This window comes from Neodiprion lecontei, chromosome 7, assembly GCF_021901455.1.
Source record: "Neodiprion lecontei isolate iyNeoLeco1 chromosome 7, iyNeoLeco1.1, whole genome shotgun sequence".
Taxonomy (NCBI): domain Eukaryota; kingdom Metazoa; phylum Arthropoda; class Insecta; order Hymenoptera; family Diprionidae; genus Neodiprion; species Neodiprion lecontei.
The window spans coordinates 1,493,008-1,514,564 of NC_060266.1; the positions used below are offsets into that span (position 1 = coordinate 1,493,008).

A 21,557-nucleotide genomic window follows, 5' to 3' on the forward strand; every position below is an offset into this window, starting at 1 on the left:
CGAGTTGCAACGCAAACACAGAAATATGCATCGGCGTTGCCGCCCTCAGGCAACGTGGTCCATGGATCGCAGCCCCCGATGCCTGGAATCTGTATGCAGCCTAGAACGGATTGTAGAAGCACCTATGCACGTAGACCGTGTAACATGTATTCCGTGCCGCTGAATAATTCCTCTCTTTGATGATGATGATGATGATGATGATCATGATGATGATAGGCTCAAACCCCACCAACTGTATCGCGATTCAGCTTATGTATGTGTCTGCTTCGCAGTAGCTGATCGAAGCGTTTCGAATGCTTGTTTGACCCTCTGGTAATCCCTGGGATATAATACAGAGGTATAACAGGAATTCGCGGTTCGATATATATACATACGTATAATACACACTTAATTGGGAAAATGTTGTTCGTGTATATAATATCCTCGATACGTTCGATAGGTTATACGATGTTATTCAAATTCACGGAGGCTGTTTCGATTCGTCAATATTGAGAGAGAAAACGAATTCTCGTGATCTTTCATTCTGTCCAATTTTCCTCGTCTCTCTCTCTCTCACTCTTTCTCTCTATATATACGAGTATATTCTCCCTTTTTCATTACGACGAAGCTACGGTTACATAATCCGAACCCGATGGATGGATGGACGTATACATAGATACCTTCGGGAATTCCTAATTGAGAAACTCGGTCTTGCGTGTCGACCGGTGAAGCGAACCTCGATGATGATACTTGCTACTCCTCTTCTCCCTCCGCCATAAGATGAGGAGGATCAGACTTGCTGGACTTGACCGTACCGTTTCCAAGGATGAGGCCAATATTCGGCGTTAACTAATTTCTAACTGTACTAATTAGCCCTTTGATCGTCGCGGTTCGAGGCTTCGGTGTAACCGAATCCCCAGTGTCCGTTGATTCGCTCTGAATTCCGATAGGCAGCGTGAACGAACCTCATCTCTTCTCCTTTCGCTTCTATCGGATGGAGTTATTATAATAACCATGTCGGCGTTACTGAGTAAATATTGTTAATAATTCATCGAAATAGGGTGAACCACACACCAGTGATCGAACAAACTACGTAAAAAAGTATTACGCCTACGCATAGTGATGTTAACGTGGTTGTTCGTTTACCGATTGCTTTCCTCAAGTGTTCATCATTCACTGGTGTATAATTACCCTGCATTTACTCTTTTCGCCAGCGATCTCTATGCGGTAAACACGATAAGCCCAGAAACATGAGAATCCTGTCAAATCACCCGAGTCTAGACATTTCGATTTGCGTTCTGGTTATAAAGCCTTTTCTGAAATTGCAATCGACACCTCAGCTCGTGTTGCTTTATAATTTTATCGGAATCATTTGTATAACATAGAAGGTACGTCGTCTTATCCGTGTTCACTTATATCCATGATGCATCGATCATTCAAACAGCGATGCCCTAAACGCTGGTCCGTAAGTGCGTTCAAGTTTGAAGTCATTTCACCCCGAAGACATCGCGTATCACAATCGAGTTCCAAGGTATTCCACGTGTTGGTTTAAGAACCAAAGAAGACAAGAGGTTGCGACGATTCGTCGCCGGTGATCCAGCCAATCGATCGTAACGCCGACGGTGGAGGATCTAGGATCTGTGATCTATGGTCAAGGATGGAATAGAGGAAGGAAGTACAGTATCGTATCGCGTACCGGGGTTGACGGTCTGCAACAGCATCAGCAGCGGCAGCAGGGACATTAACGAGTCAGTCGGGGTTTTGACCCAGCGTGACCTGACCCAGAGAGGAGTCCAAGGGTCGGTTGCTCGGCTCGTGAGGTTTCGGAGTTCCTCGTGCCATTTCGTTGTTCAAACTCGGGGTGCAGCCCGCTCGATAACACCGCGTGGTCCCCGTCGCGTCGTCTACCGACGGCGATGACGTATCTCCTTCGGAAGGAGAGGAGAGGAGAGGAGGATGAAAATAGAGGAAGAAGAAGGGACGGGGAAGGAGCTCGCCCTGCATCCGCCGCCACCGTACGTCCGCGAATCAGTCAGGAGGTCAGAGGGTCTCCTCAAAAGAAGAAGTTCAGACCTGGTTCCAGCTTTCACCCGCCCTTAAGATACCTCAGGGATTTTCCCAGGCACGCCTCTTGGGTACGTTATAACAACGGGATGGATGAACCAAACGAGACGGACGAAGTGAAAAAGGAGCTGAATTTCCGCTTGTTCTTCCTTACCTCTCGAGTTATCGTTACACCGTTTATACGTAATAACTACTTTTCATCGACGAGACTGAGGTGAAGCGTGATATAATTTTAGCGGAGTCCAATTCTGGAGAACTGTGAATAATAACGAATTTCTTCCTGCTGTTTAGCGACGTCAACGTTGCTTACTCCAACCTCGTGTTTTTTGGACGGTTATGATTGTTCCAAAAGTAACGAGTAGGCAATTTGAATTCTTCGCTTCGTTGAACGAATATTTATCTAATTATCCTCAAGTGGAAGACATCTACAGTCCACTCCACGTTATTCTCAGCCTGTGCAGGTACCTAAAGTGTTCGACTCTCTCTCTCCCTCTCTCTCTCTCTCTACCGTATTGAAGACGAATGACGATGATAACCTTTTGATCACTCGATTAACCGAACCTCGAAGCCGTCTCAACCCATTTTCAAAGAGTCCTTCGCCTCCTCCTTCTTCTCCTTGTTCTTCTTCAACTTGAAAATGGGTTAAATCAAAAACGATGGCCAATGATCATCGATCCAGGTAACAACGCAGCTGCCTGGTGGTCTAATGGTCCAAGCAGCATATGGTGCAGTGCCAGTTGCTCGAAGTAGTGCAACACCCGAGTCGAGGATGTGTTCGGCTTGCGCACTGAACAGGCGAGAGCTGCTGCAGCGACGGGTCGGCAATCCGATACCATTAACAATAATTACCACCCGCGAACAATCAGCCGGCTGCTGTTGTTGTCGGAGGTGGTGGTGGTGGTGGTGGTGGTGGTGGTGCCGCATGCATGCAGGAGGAGACATGGGTGCAGATCCCTTTCACCAGTTTCCCATTTAATCCGAGAGATTAAGATTGGCCAAAGATTAACGAGGGAGAGACTGAGATATCGGTATTTGTATATACGTGTGTGTGTGTGTGTTTGGGGTTGGGTTTGATTATATCGCAGTACTACCTAAATTTCGATTGTCGGTTGTAACGAAGATATTCGCCGAATTATACCTTGGTGTGAATACTCTATGCAATGGAGTGTAGTGTCAGCGGAGAAAGGTGAGAGAAAAAAGTTTTTAAAGGATCGAATAAAGGTAATAAATCAAGTTTGAATGGATTTAAAAATTGTTATTGTAAAGAGAAAAAACTTATTTAAACCTTTACAAGTTTCGTAACGATTTTGTAATCAGCACACATTTTCGATCCGATTGTGCATAATTACCACAAACGATGTTGAAAAATAGCTTACACCTCTACACTACCAACGGATTGTCAATTCATCAGACTGAGTAAATACATTCACCGAAAAACTATAATTTCGGGAACGCAACTTGTTTAAATTTCATACACAATAATAGCATAAAGAGCAAACGAGACTGGGAGGATTCTTAATTAGGAACCGAAAAGTTAATTGCGTAGCTGGGGCGGTGAAGAGAGTTAATAACACTACGTGAAAATTACATTTTCGACCGTATGGCCTCCGGGTTTGAATTATTATTCCTTTTACATCAAAGCCTGGATTTATAAGGATATATTAAATACCGACGGATGGACGAAAATTTGGATCTCAACGTCGTGTTGTTACTCCTACCTTTAACGACCGAGCAAACTCACCCTTTTCTCTACTTATATTAAATAAACAAACGAACGAAAATTGTTCAAATTTCGACGGAGGATCGCTTTTTCGAACCGTAAATTCAGGAAAGTTACTCATATCCCGAAAATCGTCAAAATAAATACGAAAAATATGAAATTATTGTAATTCCTAGTTCTCGTTTACCGACCTCAATAATATTTCATGCAAATATTCTCACGACGTCTCATTTTAATCCACATTCACAGCGATGCACCCTCGAAATTCCAGCCCTTTCCGTTCGTTCGTTTATTTAATACAGAAAGAAAAATAGTGAGTCCACTCGGTCGGTAAAAGTAGGATCACTACATGGCCTTAAGTTAGCTCAAGGGTCGCGTGGAAGCGAGACGCGGATCCCTCGTGAGTTTGCAATTATTACAAAAGCATTCTTCTTTGACCCTTCATCCGAAGAGGGTCGAAGACATCTTTTTACCCGCTCCCTGATATTTCTTTCTTTTCCACCAAGATGCGTACGAGGAAGAAATAGAGAAAAAAATCACCGGGAAGCGCCGAATAAAGGAAATAAAAGAGAAATAGTACTAGTTGTGTGTGTGTGTGATACATATTCTATGTATAATTCATGTATATATATGTATACACACATCTATGGGTATAATATAAACGTGTCCCGTACACTTTTCCCTCATACTCCGATTCTCCTGGCAACCGCAGTATAACTACCGCACATTTTTCCCTTCTTCTTCTTCTTCTTCTTCTTCTTCTGCGACCCTCTCACGAGTTTCATGCGAATAGCCGAAGAGGCGCCGCTGCTGTGACGCAATTTTTCCCTTGATTCTCAAGCATGCACGGTATTTCACGTTACACTCGATTCTTTCCTTCCCTCTTATTTTTTTCTATTTGTTGTTATTATTATTATTATTATTATTACTATTGCTGTTGTTGTTGTATTTCTTTCGCGGGTTGTCTTTTATTTCCATATTTTTCAAACGTTATACATGCGGAGAGACGCGAATAACTTGGTCAAAGTATTTTTGTACTCGTGTGTAATATATGTACCTATGCGTATATACAAAATATATGTAGTTTGATTTTTAATTTTATAATAATATATATAAGTGCAAAAATAGAGCACAAAAAAAGGGAGCAGAGACAGAGAGAGCAAGGCTGAAAAACACGAAAACAAGCGTATCAGAAAAGAAAGAAGAGAAAAACGAAGAATACGGAAAGAAAGTCGTACATATATATCTACATAATACAGACGTTCATGTATGTTTATACGAAATATACATAAACCAGTAATATGTTTGCGTGTATACATATACGGTGTATGACGTGTATAATACGTATGCGAACGGGTGGAAAACGCGAGAGGATAAGTAGTTGAATTTTAACGAGAGAACTGGTAAAGGGGAGGATAAGGAAAAGCTGGAGGAGCAAGGGAGGAAATGGAGGAGAAGGAGGAGGAGGAGGAGGAGGAGGAGGAGGAGGAGGAGGAGGAGGAGGAGGAGGAGGAGGAGGAGGAGAGTAAACGAGCGGAAACTGATTCGCGAAAACCGGTAATAACCGAAAACCTACGAGTATAAGATGAGTTTACGGGTGGGTTTCATCTGGGAAGGCCAACCCGAGAGTAGAAATTTGAACGGATGAAAATTTCCCTACAGAATCTGCGCCTGATGATATTTTTTAATTAACTAAACATACAGGTACGTAGTATAGAAAAAAAAAAATAAATAAAAATTAAACGAACGAAACGAACATACGATATCCGAAAACGTCAAGCACGCGAAATTCAAGGAAGAAGAAGAGTAAGAAAAACATATAAATATAGTTACAAGTTGGATACGGCAAAATAATACGAGAATTTAAATTTTCAATGGATAATTGACCGACGACTTTGATTATTTTTTAAATATACCTACTGTTTTTTCATTATTTATTGTTTACTTTTTCTTGTTGGTTTTTTTTTTTTTTTTTTCTTTCACTTTTTCTCTTCTTGTCCTTCTATAGTGTCAAAATCCTTGTTATCATTGCAAGAACGTATTAATTCTTAAAAAATATTTCCACGCGTATAATAATAAGGTGTGTGTACATAAAATTCCCGTGTAATATATGTATGTGAATAATTTTTTCTCCCACTCATTTGCGTTAATTTTTTCTCCTCTCTTTCTCAACAACGCCGTGCTTTATAATAAAATACACGCGGAATTTACAGGAATATTATTTCGTCGGGGAAAAGGAGGGTGGAGGGGGGTAGTAGAGTAATTTGCAAGTGTCACGAACAAAGAGCTGGCGAATTATATTTCCGGCTCTCCTCTGTCGGTGGTCCGGAGGGAGGTTCTGAACCTGCCTGCTGCTGCTCTTCAATTATCATTGTTATCGTTCTAACTATACAAAATAATAATATAATTATAATAACGTATATGTTGTGAATGGAATTAAGAAAAAAAAAAAATAAAAGAACCCTCACCAAAAACGTTGAATGAGAAATTAATGATTAGAAACAAAAATAGAATAATAATAATAATAATAATCCCTCATACGCGAGGCGGATAATCTCCTTTTACGGTGAGAAGATGAAAGAATAAGCAATTTTTATTTTTTTTTTTTGTACATACACCAAATGTATGTAATAATAAGTATATATTTTGCTTTCCTCATCTCTCGCCCGGCAGCCAGAAATCAATCGAGCTTTTCTTTGTCTTCCACTATTATGTGATAAAATTTTGAATCGAATATCGAACGAATTACGAATTTATACGTTATACGTCGATTATCGGTATTTTCATCAGCATACCGATCGAGCGACGTGCAATTTCATGAGCGATTTAACCTGCAACGGGCAGAGAATTATACAGTACGAGAATCGTGAAAATTCCTCTTTCCCTCTCTGTTTTCTTTTATTCCCATTCCTCTCTCTATCTCTCTTCACGTACACGTATCAAACCTTTCAGAGTTCGTTGCATTAATGAAAAAATACTCTTGTATATATATATGTATGTATATATGATTGCCACGTCATAGATCTGCGATGGAAATTTGATGACCAGGATGAAAGAATCAAAGAAAAAAAAAAAGAACAATACGAGTAAAAAATAAAAATTTCTACCTCGATAGACATTGTGCAATGTATCCAGTATATTACCTATTAAAAACAAGATATTTTTATACGTACAAATGCATGCACGATGCATTATACATATATGCTGGTTATACTGTATATAGTATATATATATATATATATATATAACTATTGTCTGGAATCAAGGAAGGATTAATTCAATTCCATTCCATTGAATTCAGTTCAATTCAATTCAATTCAATTCCATTTTCATTCTGCTCTATTCTAGAATAAATATATACATATATATATACATATATATGTGTTATACGCATACATCATATATACACACCCATATATCCCATTTTACTCCTGAGCTGGTTCTATATTATTTTTATTATTCAGACACTGACGCAAACTGCACATTGTCAGCATTGTGTCGGATTTTATTTCGTCTCGACGTTCGTTGCGCAGACAAATGTGTATTACGAATGTCAGGCGTATTATGGCTATATACGGTAGATAAAAAAAGCAACGCAACAAATCCGACGAAACGAATATCGCCAACGATTTTGATCTCGTTTTCGAAAGTCAAGTCACACCGAAATAACTTCCACGCCGTTTGCTTCGCAATTTCCGCTTTATTTCACTTCAACCCCCCCCCCCCTGCCCCCCCCTCGGTGCAATTCGTTTTTTTTTTTTTTTTTTTTATACGCACACATTTTAATCAAAGAAAGAAAAAGATGAAAGATAAAAATTTCACAAAATTGAAAAGTATATGTAAGGTAAACATTTGATTTTTACTCAAACAACTCGCGAACGTGCGGATGTATATAATAACGAAATAGACAAAGAACGAAATTGAGAAATGAAATTTACCTTCTTCGCCTGATTCGGAAATATATATGTATGTATGTATGTATATATATATATATATCCCCCCCCCCCCCCCCCAAAATAAACTTTGCGATATTGATACAGAGAGGAAGAGAACATTGAGCAAGGAAAACAAGGTGTAAAAAAATTTCCATCGCATGGAAAATTTTAATTTGAGGCGAATGAAAATCGTTTCGGAAAACAATACGATATAATCGATTAACCGATTACATTTTACCGATTCAAACGAGTCGTGTTCGATTATTTATTTTTTTCTGACTCGTTTAATCGATGCATAGATTATTTTTAGCTTAGTGGCCATCGCTACTCGATACTAAATAGAAATTGAGCATTAATCTCGACCGTTGAACGTATTGTAGGTATGTATACACACACACACACACATATTAACGTGTATTTGTACAATGATAACAAGCAGCCAGCCGCTCATTTTTTCATGTGTACGCGTATACGCACCGACACGCATGCCTGTATGCGGGGCATTCCATGACATCTCGATCGAGATTGGCTTTAGAATTTTTTTCGTACGAAAGTACATGACGAAAAACGCAATTGTGATTTTTTTCAGAAATTTTCGCACCAGCGTATCCGAAGTACGATTTAAAAACTGGAACGAATAACCCCGCACTATGTAAAATTTGATAAAATTCATGAAAATCTTATGAAACGTGACAAAATTTTTGACACCTATTTGACGATGGAGATTTCAAAAGATGAATAAGAAAAAGGATAAGAAAACAAACTGTTATTGTTATGGGATTGCATTTTTGAGATAAGAATGAGCATAAAAGATCATTTATAACGTGGGTTGAAAAATTTCTATTCAGAGAGATATTACATTGAAATTTTACATTCGCTCTTATCTAAAAAATGCAATCCAATAATAATAACAATTTTTTCAAAACTGTGTATCTTATGTCTTTCTTCATCTTTTGACATGTGCTTAAAATTTTTCTTACATTTTACAAGATTTTCCTGAATTTATTCCAGATTTCAGAAAGTGGAGAGATTTTCGTTTCAACTTTTTAAATCATACTTCGGATACGCTGGGTTAAAAAATTTCAAAAAAATGCAATCGCGTTTCGCGCCACGTACTTTCATCCAAAAAACTTACAAAGCTAATCCGAGACATCGACGTAGTAGAATCTTGATCGAGATGTCACGGAATGCCTCGTACGTATGTGGATACATTTTACACACACACACGTGTGTCAGCAATCCGCGGAATTCTCTGGGTCGAATCAGCATTCGACGTGATACGTGCCCTATCTTGTACATATATGTATATACTATCTTGATACATATCACGCACGTCGGTATATAATGCATACGTACACCATACATGTATACTTTTATACGTAGGCGATGAAAATTCGTCTGCATTGATTGATCGCCGAGCACAACCGGCATCGAGTATGTAAAAGCGCAAAGAGATTTGTTCGTTTCGTGGGAATGATGTGAGAAAATGTGTGCAAAGGGAAGCAAAGTTTGTAAAGCAATTGTTAGACATGTGAAATGAGAAAATGGGTAAGCATTTACCAAACGAAACGTCCTTAACCTGCTACTTGCAACGTTTGTTTGCCATAGGTGTGTAACACTGCAGGTACTAAAGTATCTCTATATAATATACAATACTCACATAATGCCTCTGCCCGCTTATCCGGATAGAGAGAAAGATAACGACGATGTCACAATTGCGATATTCACGAGAAAAAAAATATAACGTAACGTAAACTCGTCGGCTAGCGGCGGACACGGATTTTCTTCGGCTTTCACATCGAACGCATTTACGTGCGCAGTGAAAAGTGAGCTGAGCACAGCTGAAAACGGGTATAAAACTTGAGTCAGGCGACAAACGCGAACACTAAACACTACCGCAAGACACTTGAAAACGATCTTCTCATTTCGAATGTCCATCCACGTTGCTGTTGTTGTTCCGTGAAGAAATTCGCTAGTTTATATACATATATGTGTATATGTATTAATAACGAATCACAGCGGTAAAAAGGTGAAGAGCCGTTATAACTGTTCGCGTTTGTAAACTTGGAGTAACTTTGGAACAGCAGGCAACTAACTGGCTGATGGCAATCGTCCGTTCTCCTATCCTTTCTCCGAGAGACCGCCGCGCGTTGGGTTCGAAGGTTTGAGAACGAAGTGAGAGAGAGAGAGGTAAAAAAGATGCAGATGCGTCTGAGAAATGCGTGGAAAAGCAACGAGCACGTGAATTCCGTCTGCTGCGGCTCTTCTCCCCGACTGTGCGACTAAACTGGCCGAACCTCGACTGAACCAAACTCGACTGAGTCACTGTTGTCCTCCTTCCACCGATCGCCTGAAGGTTGATAATAACCCGACCACGTGGTCCTCGCACCATGACCGAAGAGGTTGTTGCTACGTACGAATTTTACAGGCATAGAAATATTTCAGGGACCATGCGGAACCAAAGAACTCGGCAGTTCTTACCAAAAAACTATTTTACCAAACGATAAGCTGCTGTGAAAAAAAAAAATTTGGTAAGCAAAGTGTCCCAGCGTGAATCAAAGGGTTAAAAACCTTGAGATTAGATTTTATCATCGAGCGTAAGAGAGGGTATAAAAAAAAATAAATAAAATGATCAAAAATTGTGCATTACGGTAGGAGGATGTACGTGGATAGTAAAAAAAAAAATAAATAAATAAATGCGGCATACGCGATATGAATACGGATATATTACAGCGACACTCAAGTTAATGAAGATTTTTCATTTGAGATAAAATTTGGGTCAAGTCTAGCCGCGTTGCGGATGAATACGCATATACGCACTACTATATTTACGACACATACTATTCGTACGTATGAATATTTAGCCTTTTCCAGAGACGAAGAACAATAAACTTAGATTAACACTTATTATTCAGCCCACGATCATGACGTCATTCTTCTCCGTTGCCGACCACTGTTGACTCGTAAGCCAAATATATTTATATAACATATGTACATGTGCTCAAGGCGAAGGATAAATTCGATTTGGGCGTGATAAACAGGTTATTTTTTCAGTACTTTCACATGTACCGGGTGATCGACGTGACGATTTTTTTTACGAATCAACAATTCTCAACAACGACTAAAAAAAAGAAGGTGGGGAAAAAAAATTAATAAACAAGTAACTCTGCGGAGGCTCGGATTTCGGTTGAAACTGGTTTGAATTTTCTTGTCCAATCGTTGTAAGATAATTACTGCTGTCACGAAATTTGTTTACATCCAATGAACCTGTGTAATAGAGTAAATTCATACTACAAGCTTTTCTTATTCACCGCCTGCAACCAGCATTACATCCCGGAAATCAGGCGCCTGTTTATCTCATTCTCGGTCCCAACACCAAGACGAGGTTCCTCTGTTGTTCCCAATTTCTGTTCCATATTATTATTATTATTGAAAATGAATTATCCTATCAACATTGTTACGATTGATTTTTTTTTCCGAATCTTATCTCATCGCGAAGTGTCGAATATTCTCACCGAGACTCACTTTCGTCCATCAATACGTTAAAAAACAAGCGCATAGTACAGTCTAGTATAGTCTTTCGATTCATCCGCGTCACAGGTATACGCTGGTCGCGCTTTGTCAAAGAGGATAACCAACTAATTAAAACTTTTCTAGATACATCCGATAAGCCTGACGTCACGACGAGGAGGATGAGGGCAAATTTGCTGAGACTGTAAGGAAGGAAGGGAGGAAGATATTCCGATATACCTACACCACCTGTCTTGAGATGAGTTGAAACCGTCTCTTCTCCATCTCGTTGAATGAATAAAAAGTGGACGGTGTCGAAGCGATGAAAGGAAATTTGATTTTCGATTTTTTAAAACCACGACATTTCGAAGAAGAATATCGTACAGGTTGTACATACAGATGTAACATAGAGAAAAATCTTTCTTGTATTTCTATCTCCCAATATCTATGATCTATACATATATATATATACATATATATGCATGAATGAAAAATCTCGGAGGTGAACAAGATCAAAGACGCAGGAAAACGAAGGGGTCGAAAAAAAAATTCTACTTCACTTGATATCGTGTGTATAAGGGAATTTCGTACACTTACATGCGTGTAAAAACCCGAAGCCCAAGAGACTGGATCAAAGATAGAGAAAGTGACGAGGTCAATGGGGGGTCTGTATAAGTTCGCGTTGGGGTTTTTTTTTTTTTAGGAAATTAGCGGTGATTCGTGGAGGAGGTTCGTCTTAACCGTAGGAAGAACGATAATTAATTGATGGATTGATCGACAATGTCTGGTTACTTCGTTTCGTTGGTGTAATTAACAAAGTATCCGACGAGGTTTTTTCGGTTGATGTTACTTCTTTTCGTCAAGAGAGTGAAGTTCGTAAGGTTGGGAATGTAACGATTGATTTTCAGGAAAAATCACTATTTCGCAACTATAGGATCGTCTCAAGTTGAGTGATATATTTTTAAAAAGCAAAGTGTATTCAAACTTTGGAAATCAAACTCCTTTTAAGCACTTCTAATTTTTAAAACAGTGATTTTAGTTTCCATATTCCGGCTCATTAACGTTACTAACTTCGATCCGGTTCTTCGTCTCTACCTTCTTTCTCCGCTCGAGAAAATGGGGATGGAAAAAAAGGAAATCCCCGTGTTTGAGAGATAAATCCCATCTGCACGTCGTGATTCTCGACCCCCTCCTAATTCCTGCAATCTGCCTCCATCTGTACAAAGAAACAAAGCTAAGATCGTCGTTTTGTCGCTACGCGAAAGTAACGATCGCTGCATAGGTGACGACAAATCGTTGAGCGTTCACCACTTTTACGTTCTCTCGGTACTTTTCTATACTCCGCGATTTTCTAATGCCAATTGCATGGGTTCGTTTGATCGAAATAGTGATTTGCCTGCTTCGAGATGACGACGTTCTATCCAGAAACAAAGGAAAAAAAAACGACAACAACGACAGAAAAATCCGAAAGAATTTTTGTACCGTAGTCCTAGAATCTTAGAATTATATGAGGCTCACGGAAGACGAAAACCTCCCGATATATTAATGAAGAAAAAAAAAAAAAAACAGAACTGACTAGGAAGGTATTCCAGGTCGATATATCCGATTTGATTTTTTAAGTGACATGTATTTTTTTAAAACTGTCACTTTAAAAAAATTTTTCACCTGAGATACCTTCCTTGTGAGGGAGGGGGATGAAAAGGAAGGAGAATTTCGAGATCGTACGTTTAATGAGTGATGAGGCATAATTGCGTTTACCTGATCAGCTAAGTTTGAGAAGTGGAGGAGCAGGAGGAGGAGGAGAACATCGAGTGGACTTGTAATGGCTAAGATTATACAACTGGTGATACAGAAAGAAAGGAAGGAAGGAAGGAAGGAAGGAAGGAAGGACGGGTGCGCCGGTACTATAACTGCTAAAACGACGTCCGAGGTGAATCGATATCTTCGGCTCCTTTATCCGTCGGAAGTGAGGAGCTCTGGTGGTAGAGTATAAGATACGTACCTATATAGTGTCTAATTCTCTCCTCTTTCTCTCTTTCGCCGAGAGCTGAGACAGAGAGTTTTAAGGGGCCGTTAATGACTTTTAGCTCTAGCCGAGTGCTTACTGACTGGCGGGTTGTGGGACGAGGAAGAGCAGAGAATGAAGAGAAGAATAAGACGGAGGAGGAGTGGAAGAAGAAGCAAGAGAAGGAGGAGGAGGAGGAGGAGCTGAGCTAAGAGCCACGAACCACCGCGAGGAGTGGATAGGAAATAAAACAACCCTCGATGCTCCATTAACTTGATTGCTCCGACGCCAGAACCAACCAAGCTGCTGCCGAACCGTTAGGTGAGGGAGAAGAAGCGACTAACCGTAGCATCGGAAAAGAACGAACAGAGAACTCGACTCACCAAAATCCAAAGGGCACGCCTGGCCGCCGATTCAACGGTGAAATCAAACCATCCCACGACAGCTGACACGATATGCAGAGAGAGAGAGAGAGAGAGAGAGAGAGTAACGCTGCAGAGTCGTCGTCAGATTCGACAAGATTAATCCAGCGTAAGGTTCAAAAATCTGTTTCCAACAACTATCACGTGATTATCAAATCACCTGACTTTGCATAGACTTCGCAACAATTGTGGTAAGATTTGATGTGATTTCAAAAAATCTCATTGTCATCCACGAGCATCGTCGTGTGGTATTTTTAAACATTTAAAAACAATCGCACACCGAATTATCTATTTCCTCTGGAAGATCAGTAAAATTATCGCTGCCGTATATTACAGTATAATTAAAAAAATGAACTCACCAAGATGTATGCTGGGTGTTGTTGTTGTTGTTATTGTTGTTGTTGGTGTTGTTGTTCTGATTACCCCCGGAGTTTCGTTCGCTAGATATATTGACACACTGATTCAAAGACCTTCTTGAATTGTTGCAACAAGCAGACCTCTGACTGGATACCGCACCCTGTTGCACGACCGATGAAACACTGTGTTCGCAGCACTGTTGATGTGAGGTTTGATTAATCCTCCCGGAATTACCACTACCGGGAGCACTACCACCACCACTCCCTATCACTTGACCTGCACCGGTGAACTCATTGTTATTCCCCTGTCTAGTTTTTGGCCTTAGTAAAGGTGACGTAGAAAACTCTCCCCGCTGATTGGAGTTCGAGCTACTGGTCGAGCTTGACGATCCCGGACTTCCACCGAGGCGACTAGCCGGTGGCGGAGCGGTGTAACCGAATCCTCGAAACCCGCGATAATGGGACTGATGGTGATAGGGATACCCGGGTGGCGGGGGTAGCCGATAATGATGATGGAATCCCAGGTCCCTCCGCATGTACGGGTCCCCGGGATCGGCGGCCGGGACGTAACGGTCCGTCGGCGTGTGGGCCGACGGAGTGACGTAGAGATCGACGTAACCGGGGTAAAGGATCTCCGGCGGTGGCTGTGGCACGTACCTCTCTACCGGTGTGTGCGCCGAGGCGTAGGCGCGGTCGGTACCGGCGGCTACCACGCGCCCGGTGGACGGGAAACGCTCCTTGGGCTTCGGCAGGGACAAGTAGGCCTTCTCCCTGCCGGGTGAGCCGTGAAATCGCTCGATTCTGCTGGTCCGCTGATCGGGGCCTGAACTCTGGGACCAGCCGGACTGCTGCTGCTGCTGCATAGCGGCCGGACTCTTGTACTTCTCAGGCTGGTTCTTGGCGCTCCTAGCGCCACTGGGCGACGAAGGAGGGTGCTCGAACCTAGATTGATGCGCGCCGTACCGCTGGGCCAGAATTTCTCCGAGCCGATCGCCGGCGCTGGTTGAGTACCGCTGCAGGTCCTGATGGGCGGGACAAGCGGCGGGTGACGACGATGCCGAATACCTTCTAGCGGCTGAGGATTGGCTCTCGGTGCTCGACGCGTACCTCTGGAGGGCACCCTCTGGGTTCGGTGAGCTCGACAGGTATCGTTCGAGGTATGCCGAGTTCCTGTCGTGCCTCGGCGAGGCGGTGGGCTGGGATTGGGCCTTGTCGAGAGGGCGGGTGGCGAAACGGTCCGAGTTGTGGCCCGGGTGGATCGGGGAGGGAGATAGCAGCCGCTCGGATAGGGGGAACCGAGAGCCTGCGTCCTTGGGCTGCGAGGCGGGGCAGGCGAAGCTCTCGCTCGGGGTTGGCGACAGCGGGGGCGGCGGTATGAACCGGTCGTTTGCCGGCGCCGGCGACGGCGGCGAAGGGAAAATGTCGGCGACGACGATACCGCCGACGGGACTCGCGTAGTGACCCTCGTCCTTGGGGACCACCGAGGCCAGGAAGTGGTGCTGCTCTCCGTAGATCGCGAACCGGTCCCCCCGGGCGAGGCCGAACTGGTGGTAGCCCTGGAGTCCCTGGAGACCGAGGTACCGGTCCTGCAGGTAACTTCCGTCGGGCGAAGGCTGATCGGGCTTTTCGTGCTGCTGGTTGTACCGGTGCAGCTCGCGAGCCGCTCCGCCCCCCGAATATCGGGGCCCCGCATGCTCGCCGTCGAGAAATCCGACGCGATCCTGATGCTGGAGGTATCGCTCTCGGTCCCCGGGAGCCGGCGAGGCGCTCGACGGGTGCGGCGAAGATCCTCCGCTACTTTGCTGCTGGTGCACATTTCCGTGGTGCACGTGGTGCACGTGATTGTGATGCAGGGGGTGCGACGCGTGCAGCAGTGACGTTTGCTGCTGCTGCTGGTGGTGAGACTGTAGTGATGATGCGGATGGCTGGGGGGGCAGGTGGGACTGCAGTGACTGTGCTGGCTGGGACTGCGATAATGACGATGACGATGATGAGGATTGGGACGATGCCGTTGAGCATGGCCCGAACTGCGTGGTGGCGGTGTGCTGGTGCAACAGGAGACGTTCTCTTCGGCCATAGTCGTCGTCCGTCGGCATCCTGGTGGCCCGGGGCCCGCTGTCAGGACATCTGAAACAAGCGTCAAGACATTCTGTATTCATTTTCCGGTCTTTTATGGATTGCTTGTATTCGTTATATACGAGAATATACGTTGATATCGAATATACATGGACAATTATTACCACAGGATAGTTGAGTCAGTTATATATGAACAACGAGACAAATGTATACGATGTAATCGTCCAAATTAATAACGTTGTCAAATTTTTCAAAAATAAAGAAGATACATGACGAATTATGAATAGTTCCAAAAGCTGCTGATTATCGCTGATAGAAAAAAGGAGTCAGGAGTTTGAAATTTTATCGAAAACGATAGTCGTCCGGAGGCATCGTTATAGACCCGGTATCACAGATTCGTGCGTTAGGTTTCATACACCTACTACACCGGTATAATAACATGTGAGAGATTAGAGAATAGGAACAATGGCGCGTTGGTCCCTCGACTGCGGAGTGGTGTAATGTAGTGGTTTACTGCTGGACGGAGTAGGTAACCAGCAGCCATCCGGCGAACGGACTGCAGCGAAGCGACACCCTGGGGACACGGGATATAATCTATTCGAGCAGAGAACTAGAAAAACAAAGAAGCCCAATATCCCGTCCGTCCGCCAAACACACAATACCCATGTGTGAATGCCCATACCCGTCATCCCCGTACGCAATGAATTTCGCCAAAAGTTTCATATACATACACAGCCATGATCAATTCCTGAGCATAGTACCCAGTGGTCCTGGAAATGTCCTTCAAAAGTCCTGAAAGCTATCCTTAAATGTTTCTAATGCCATGGAAATGTTCCATGTTCAATGTCCTTGAATGTCTTGAAAATGTCTTGGAAATGTCCTTGAATATGTTACGGATTTTTCACTGGACATCATGCCGGGGCATTGAAACTGACTGGAAATTTCGTTATTTGAGTCTTTCTCTCTTCTCGGATAGAAATCGTTCGCGGCCTTACGGAAGAGGATCGATTTTACAGTCGCTTCGCTGGTGCCTTGACCCAAAGCGCGTTTTAAGGATAAGACGAATAAGTTCGTGGCGTGGAACGCGGACGGCTTGCAAACTATTCGGAATTTCTCGACTGCTCATGGGAGGGGGGGGGCATTAGCGAGGAATAAACCGAACCTTAAGAACCATATAGGATATGCGGTATCCTGTACCAAAATTCCTCTCACTCGCGCTGCTGCCCTCGTTTCTCCCTGGCGAGAAGCCCGGTTGCTGTGGGCGAAACTAGTTGGCAAAATACAGAGGAAGGATGAGAAGCATCGGGCGAGGAAGGTTGTTCGGCGGAGCACGCAGCTGTCAGTTCTCATCAATACGTCAGTACACCGGCCCCTTTATTATTCTCCGATCCTTCTCCTTATTCCACCTTCCATCCGGGCTCCCAGGTTCGGAGATTACGAGGAGATGATGCGGGAGCTTCGGCCTGGGAAAACAATTTAGCAAATCGCTTGTTTTTCCCGGAAAACACGTACAGCCCGAACGCATTCGTCGAGGCGAATCCAGTGAGTCCTCGATCACTCATTTCGGATCATCAGTTCTCGAGATATTCAACTTTGAAGGGTGCCGCTAGCGCGACTGGAGCGATTCGCTCGCGCTAATGACACCTCCAAACCGTACTATCTAGCTATCGAATAGCCCGAATTGGGCGAGTAAGGGCTCGTTGAATTCGTCTCGATGCCGGCAGTCGTACGGCGGTAAAGAGAGCGCCGAAATCGGCGATTTAAAAAAGGTGAGGAATAAATCGAGCGCCGAATTAGATATGGGAATTTACCCGTGTGCTCGTCCGGATAAAATCAGGCTACAGTAATTCATCTCGCCCGGGGGTTGCCTTGAATTTACGTTTAAACCGACGAAGCGCAGATACACACAGAGGAATAAATATATGGTACGAGATTATTATTGGAGGAGTCGTAGGAATCCCCTTAGTCGGTTGGCGGTTGGTATTTTAATCGCGGTCCTATCTGAGCTTTCCTGCTTGTTTCAGAATCCCTTCGAGAATTCCCTCCCCCCACACCCTCGTCTCTCTCCTCTCTCTCTCGTAATATTCCACCACGCATTCCCGAGACTTCTGCTGTTGCTGCTGCAGGGGCTGAAGAGCTCGTCGAGGGAGGCTCGATACCGCGCGTCTATATATATATATATATGTAGGCGTGTGTGTGTGTGTGTTGCAAGAGAGGTTACCTGCAATATATCCCACATATCTACACGTACATACATACGTGAAGATACATATATCGCGGGCGTATTTCATCCTTATCGGCAAGAGGGACAACCTTTTTATCATGTATACGTATATATATATATATATATAGGTGTAATATACCTATATTACCCTGCAGCACGAAACACTCGAGCAAACAACAACCCCGTCATCCTGCAACCTACTCTTCTTTTTTTTCGCGTTATTCTTACTCGGAATTCTCTCCTCGTTTTTTCAATATCATTTTTTCTATCCCGCTTAGCCATTTGCTCGTCGATTTATTTTTTCGCCATTTTTCCTCTCTCCTACCGTAAAAACCATTGAAGAACAATTCTAAACCAGCACTTGCATCTCTTTTCCTCTCCCCTGTCTCGAATTAGCGTGAGGAAATATATGTTCACGGGGGTGGCAAAGAGAAGTGAGACTGAACCGCGACGTCGCTGTTATACGAGGTAGTTCGTTACACCTCAGGACTGTAAGATCGCGATTAAACGTATACTAGGAATATTATACAGCACATGTGGGGCTTCGGGTTATACGGTTAACTTTGTTAATAGGAGACGCGATTCCGTAACACCTATACACGAATATATATATATATACATATATATCAGACGCACACCTTATTATACGATACCCTTTATATACCTATACGTTACAAGCTAATTGCGCAAAATATTAAATGATTGAGTTTTAAAAAAAAGTCGCATCATGTATTAATAACTGATGGAGAAAGATAAATTTTTTCAATTCATTTTGCTGTTTTAAAAATTTTATTACACCTTTACTCGTAACAAAGGAGACACGTGATTGCGACGGTAGACTATGTCCTAAAATTTCTCTACGTTATACCGATTTATACGTGTGTTTTCAAGGGGCGGAGATGTGGAGGGAGTAAGGGAGGGCCAAGGGTGAAAATTGGGGGTTAAGATCGTGGTAGGAAACGCTAGTTGGTCACAGAGCGTCCTTAATTAATTAGCGCTAATTATCAGACGTGCCCGAGTACCAGGAAGCTATCCCGAGTTTCTAGGTGTTGCAGCTAGGGGTTGAAATGGGGGGAGGGGGAGGAAGATAGCGGGATGTAGTAACATCTAGAATTGGACCGAGATCCAAGCTACCCGCGACTTCCGGCCGGCGGTGGTGCTATGCGGTGTGCATCGGGCTACCCGGACAAGAGGTAGAGACCGAGAACAAGAGGAAGAGGGACAAGAGAAGGACGGAAAGAGAGAAAGAGAGATGGCACGTGACTTATTTGACAAACCGCAGGGACGTAATGATAACGGTAATTGGGGTTGTCGCGAGTTGGGGAAAATTTTAGATTACGCAATTTTTTTTCTCATTATTATTATTATTATCGGAGGTACAACTAATTCGGAAAGTCTCTTACAAGGTGGAGAATTCGGTGAAACGAATAATTTCACTATATTACTTCATGTACTTTTGGTAGAAAAATGTATTTTGTTTTTAGTTTCATTTTTCTATTTTATCATACAAATGTCGGATTATCGATTTTGCTGTTCCATGTTTTGACCTTTCTTCACATTTTGTCTTTCCGCATTCCGACTTTCCATGTTTTCAATTTTCTGCACTTAAACTTTTCACATTTCTCAATTCTACGAATAAGATTTTCACGTTTATGAAAATTCTATATACCGTTCCTTCTATCAATCATCAATTCAAGTATTTTACTCCCAACCCAATCCAGATAATTGCAACATCATTTACACGCCTACATATCGATGGTGTAATTTTTTCTCGAGGTTTAAGCACCTTGTAAATATTATACGTTTCATTGAAAAATATCAAGTTCAAGTTTAAAAAAAGTTTAACAAAATTCAGAAACTGAGTATTCAAATATTTTCAACTCTCGTGTAAAAAATAAAAAAAAATAAAATAAGAAAATGTCAGCCAAGAGACGAATGAAAAAAAAAAACAATGTAGAGTAAAACGGCGAGACGAAACCTACAACAGTCCCGTTGTAAATAAAATTGTTCCTTCTAATCCAGTAGCGGGAACCTTCCACCATCCAAGTTCCATCCGACGCACAACAGGAGCAGCTACAACGATTTTATCGTCTCCAATTCGTTCTAATGTCATTTCGTATAAACTCTTAGGAGATTTAGGAGTCCCTTGGGCACGATGAGGCCGCGAGGTGCGAGGCTTTCCAGGGCTCTGTGGGAGAAGCACCGGTGGGTTTTAGGGGTGTTACGTAAGACACGCCAGCCAGTCGGAGCTCTTGCGATAAACCTATGCCACTGCACGAACGTGTCTACGTCGTACCCGGTATCGGACGAGTATTCAAGTTTTTGGGTCCGAGGCCTCTGCTGAGCTAAATGATAGGCAACTTTTGTTTCTCAAATCGAACCTTTAATTTTTTTCAATCGCATGCTTCTTATTTCTCGTTGAAAAGTGAGCAAGTTTTATGCCTAGTCAATTTAAAAAACAAAATTTGGGCCTCGATCGACCCAGCAGAGCCCCCGGACCCAAAAACTGGGACGCTCGTGTGACGTTCCCTTTTATATTATACAACAACCGTTGTTCGAAACATTTTTCACTTTGATGCTCAGTTTTCGATATATTTCAGCATACTTCTCAAAATTGGACAACCCTGTACAAAGACGCGCACACGCGAGTTTTGCAGCGTATAACAGGCTGCTAGATTTTGCGTCTCGGATCTTAGATAGTGTTGGACCTTCGTTGCAGGGATCTAATTCGGTTGCAGAATTTACATAGACCTATTAGTTGGCAAATCATTAATTTCACACGAAACATTATACAGGCTATAAAATATATCTCATACCTGCGGTAGCTGTATTATAATTCAGATAACTTGAGACTCGAATTGAAATTTCTTTTGTTTCAAAAACGGTATTAATAACAACAAGGGGAATTACGATAATATTGATGATATTATACGTATACAAAGAAAGAAGACACTTTAGTCTTCATTTTTTCAATGGAAGTTTCATTCAAAAAATCTTTTTTAATTAAAACAAAAAAAAAAGATGAAAAAAAAGGGAAATGTATGAAATAAAATATTGCCGTTGGATAATTCGAGTCGCGACTGGAAGAACCGGAGAACGAAGTTCGCGCGATGTGAAGGGTGGGCGTATACTTATCCTAGCCTGTATTATACAGGTATAGTCATCAGATCCTTGAAGGAATCGGAGGGGATTGGAAACGGGATATTGCGATCACTGATAGACCAGGGAGAGAGAGAGAGAGAGAGAGAGAGAGAGAGAGAGAGAGA

The 21,557-nt window shown here is 42.6% G+C and overlaps 1 protein-coding gene across 5 annotated transcripts in view; it reads right to left on the reverse strand.

Moving 5' to 3' along the window:
- LOC124295437 overlaps positions 1-21,557 on the reverse strand; it is a 58,787-nt gene that overhangs the window by 16,483 nt on the left and 20,747 nt on the right. For all 5 annotated transcript variants that reach the window (XM_046745431.1, XM_046745429.1, XM_046745430.1 and 2 more), the window contains one exon: positions 13,995-16,118. In XM_046745431.1, coding sequence (XP_046601387.1) covers positions 13,995-16,087 — 2,093 coding nt within the window. In that variant the 5' untranslated portion in view covers positions 16,088-16,118. The remainder of the gene's footprint in view (positions 1-13,994; positions 16,119-21,557) is intronic.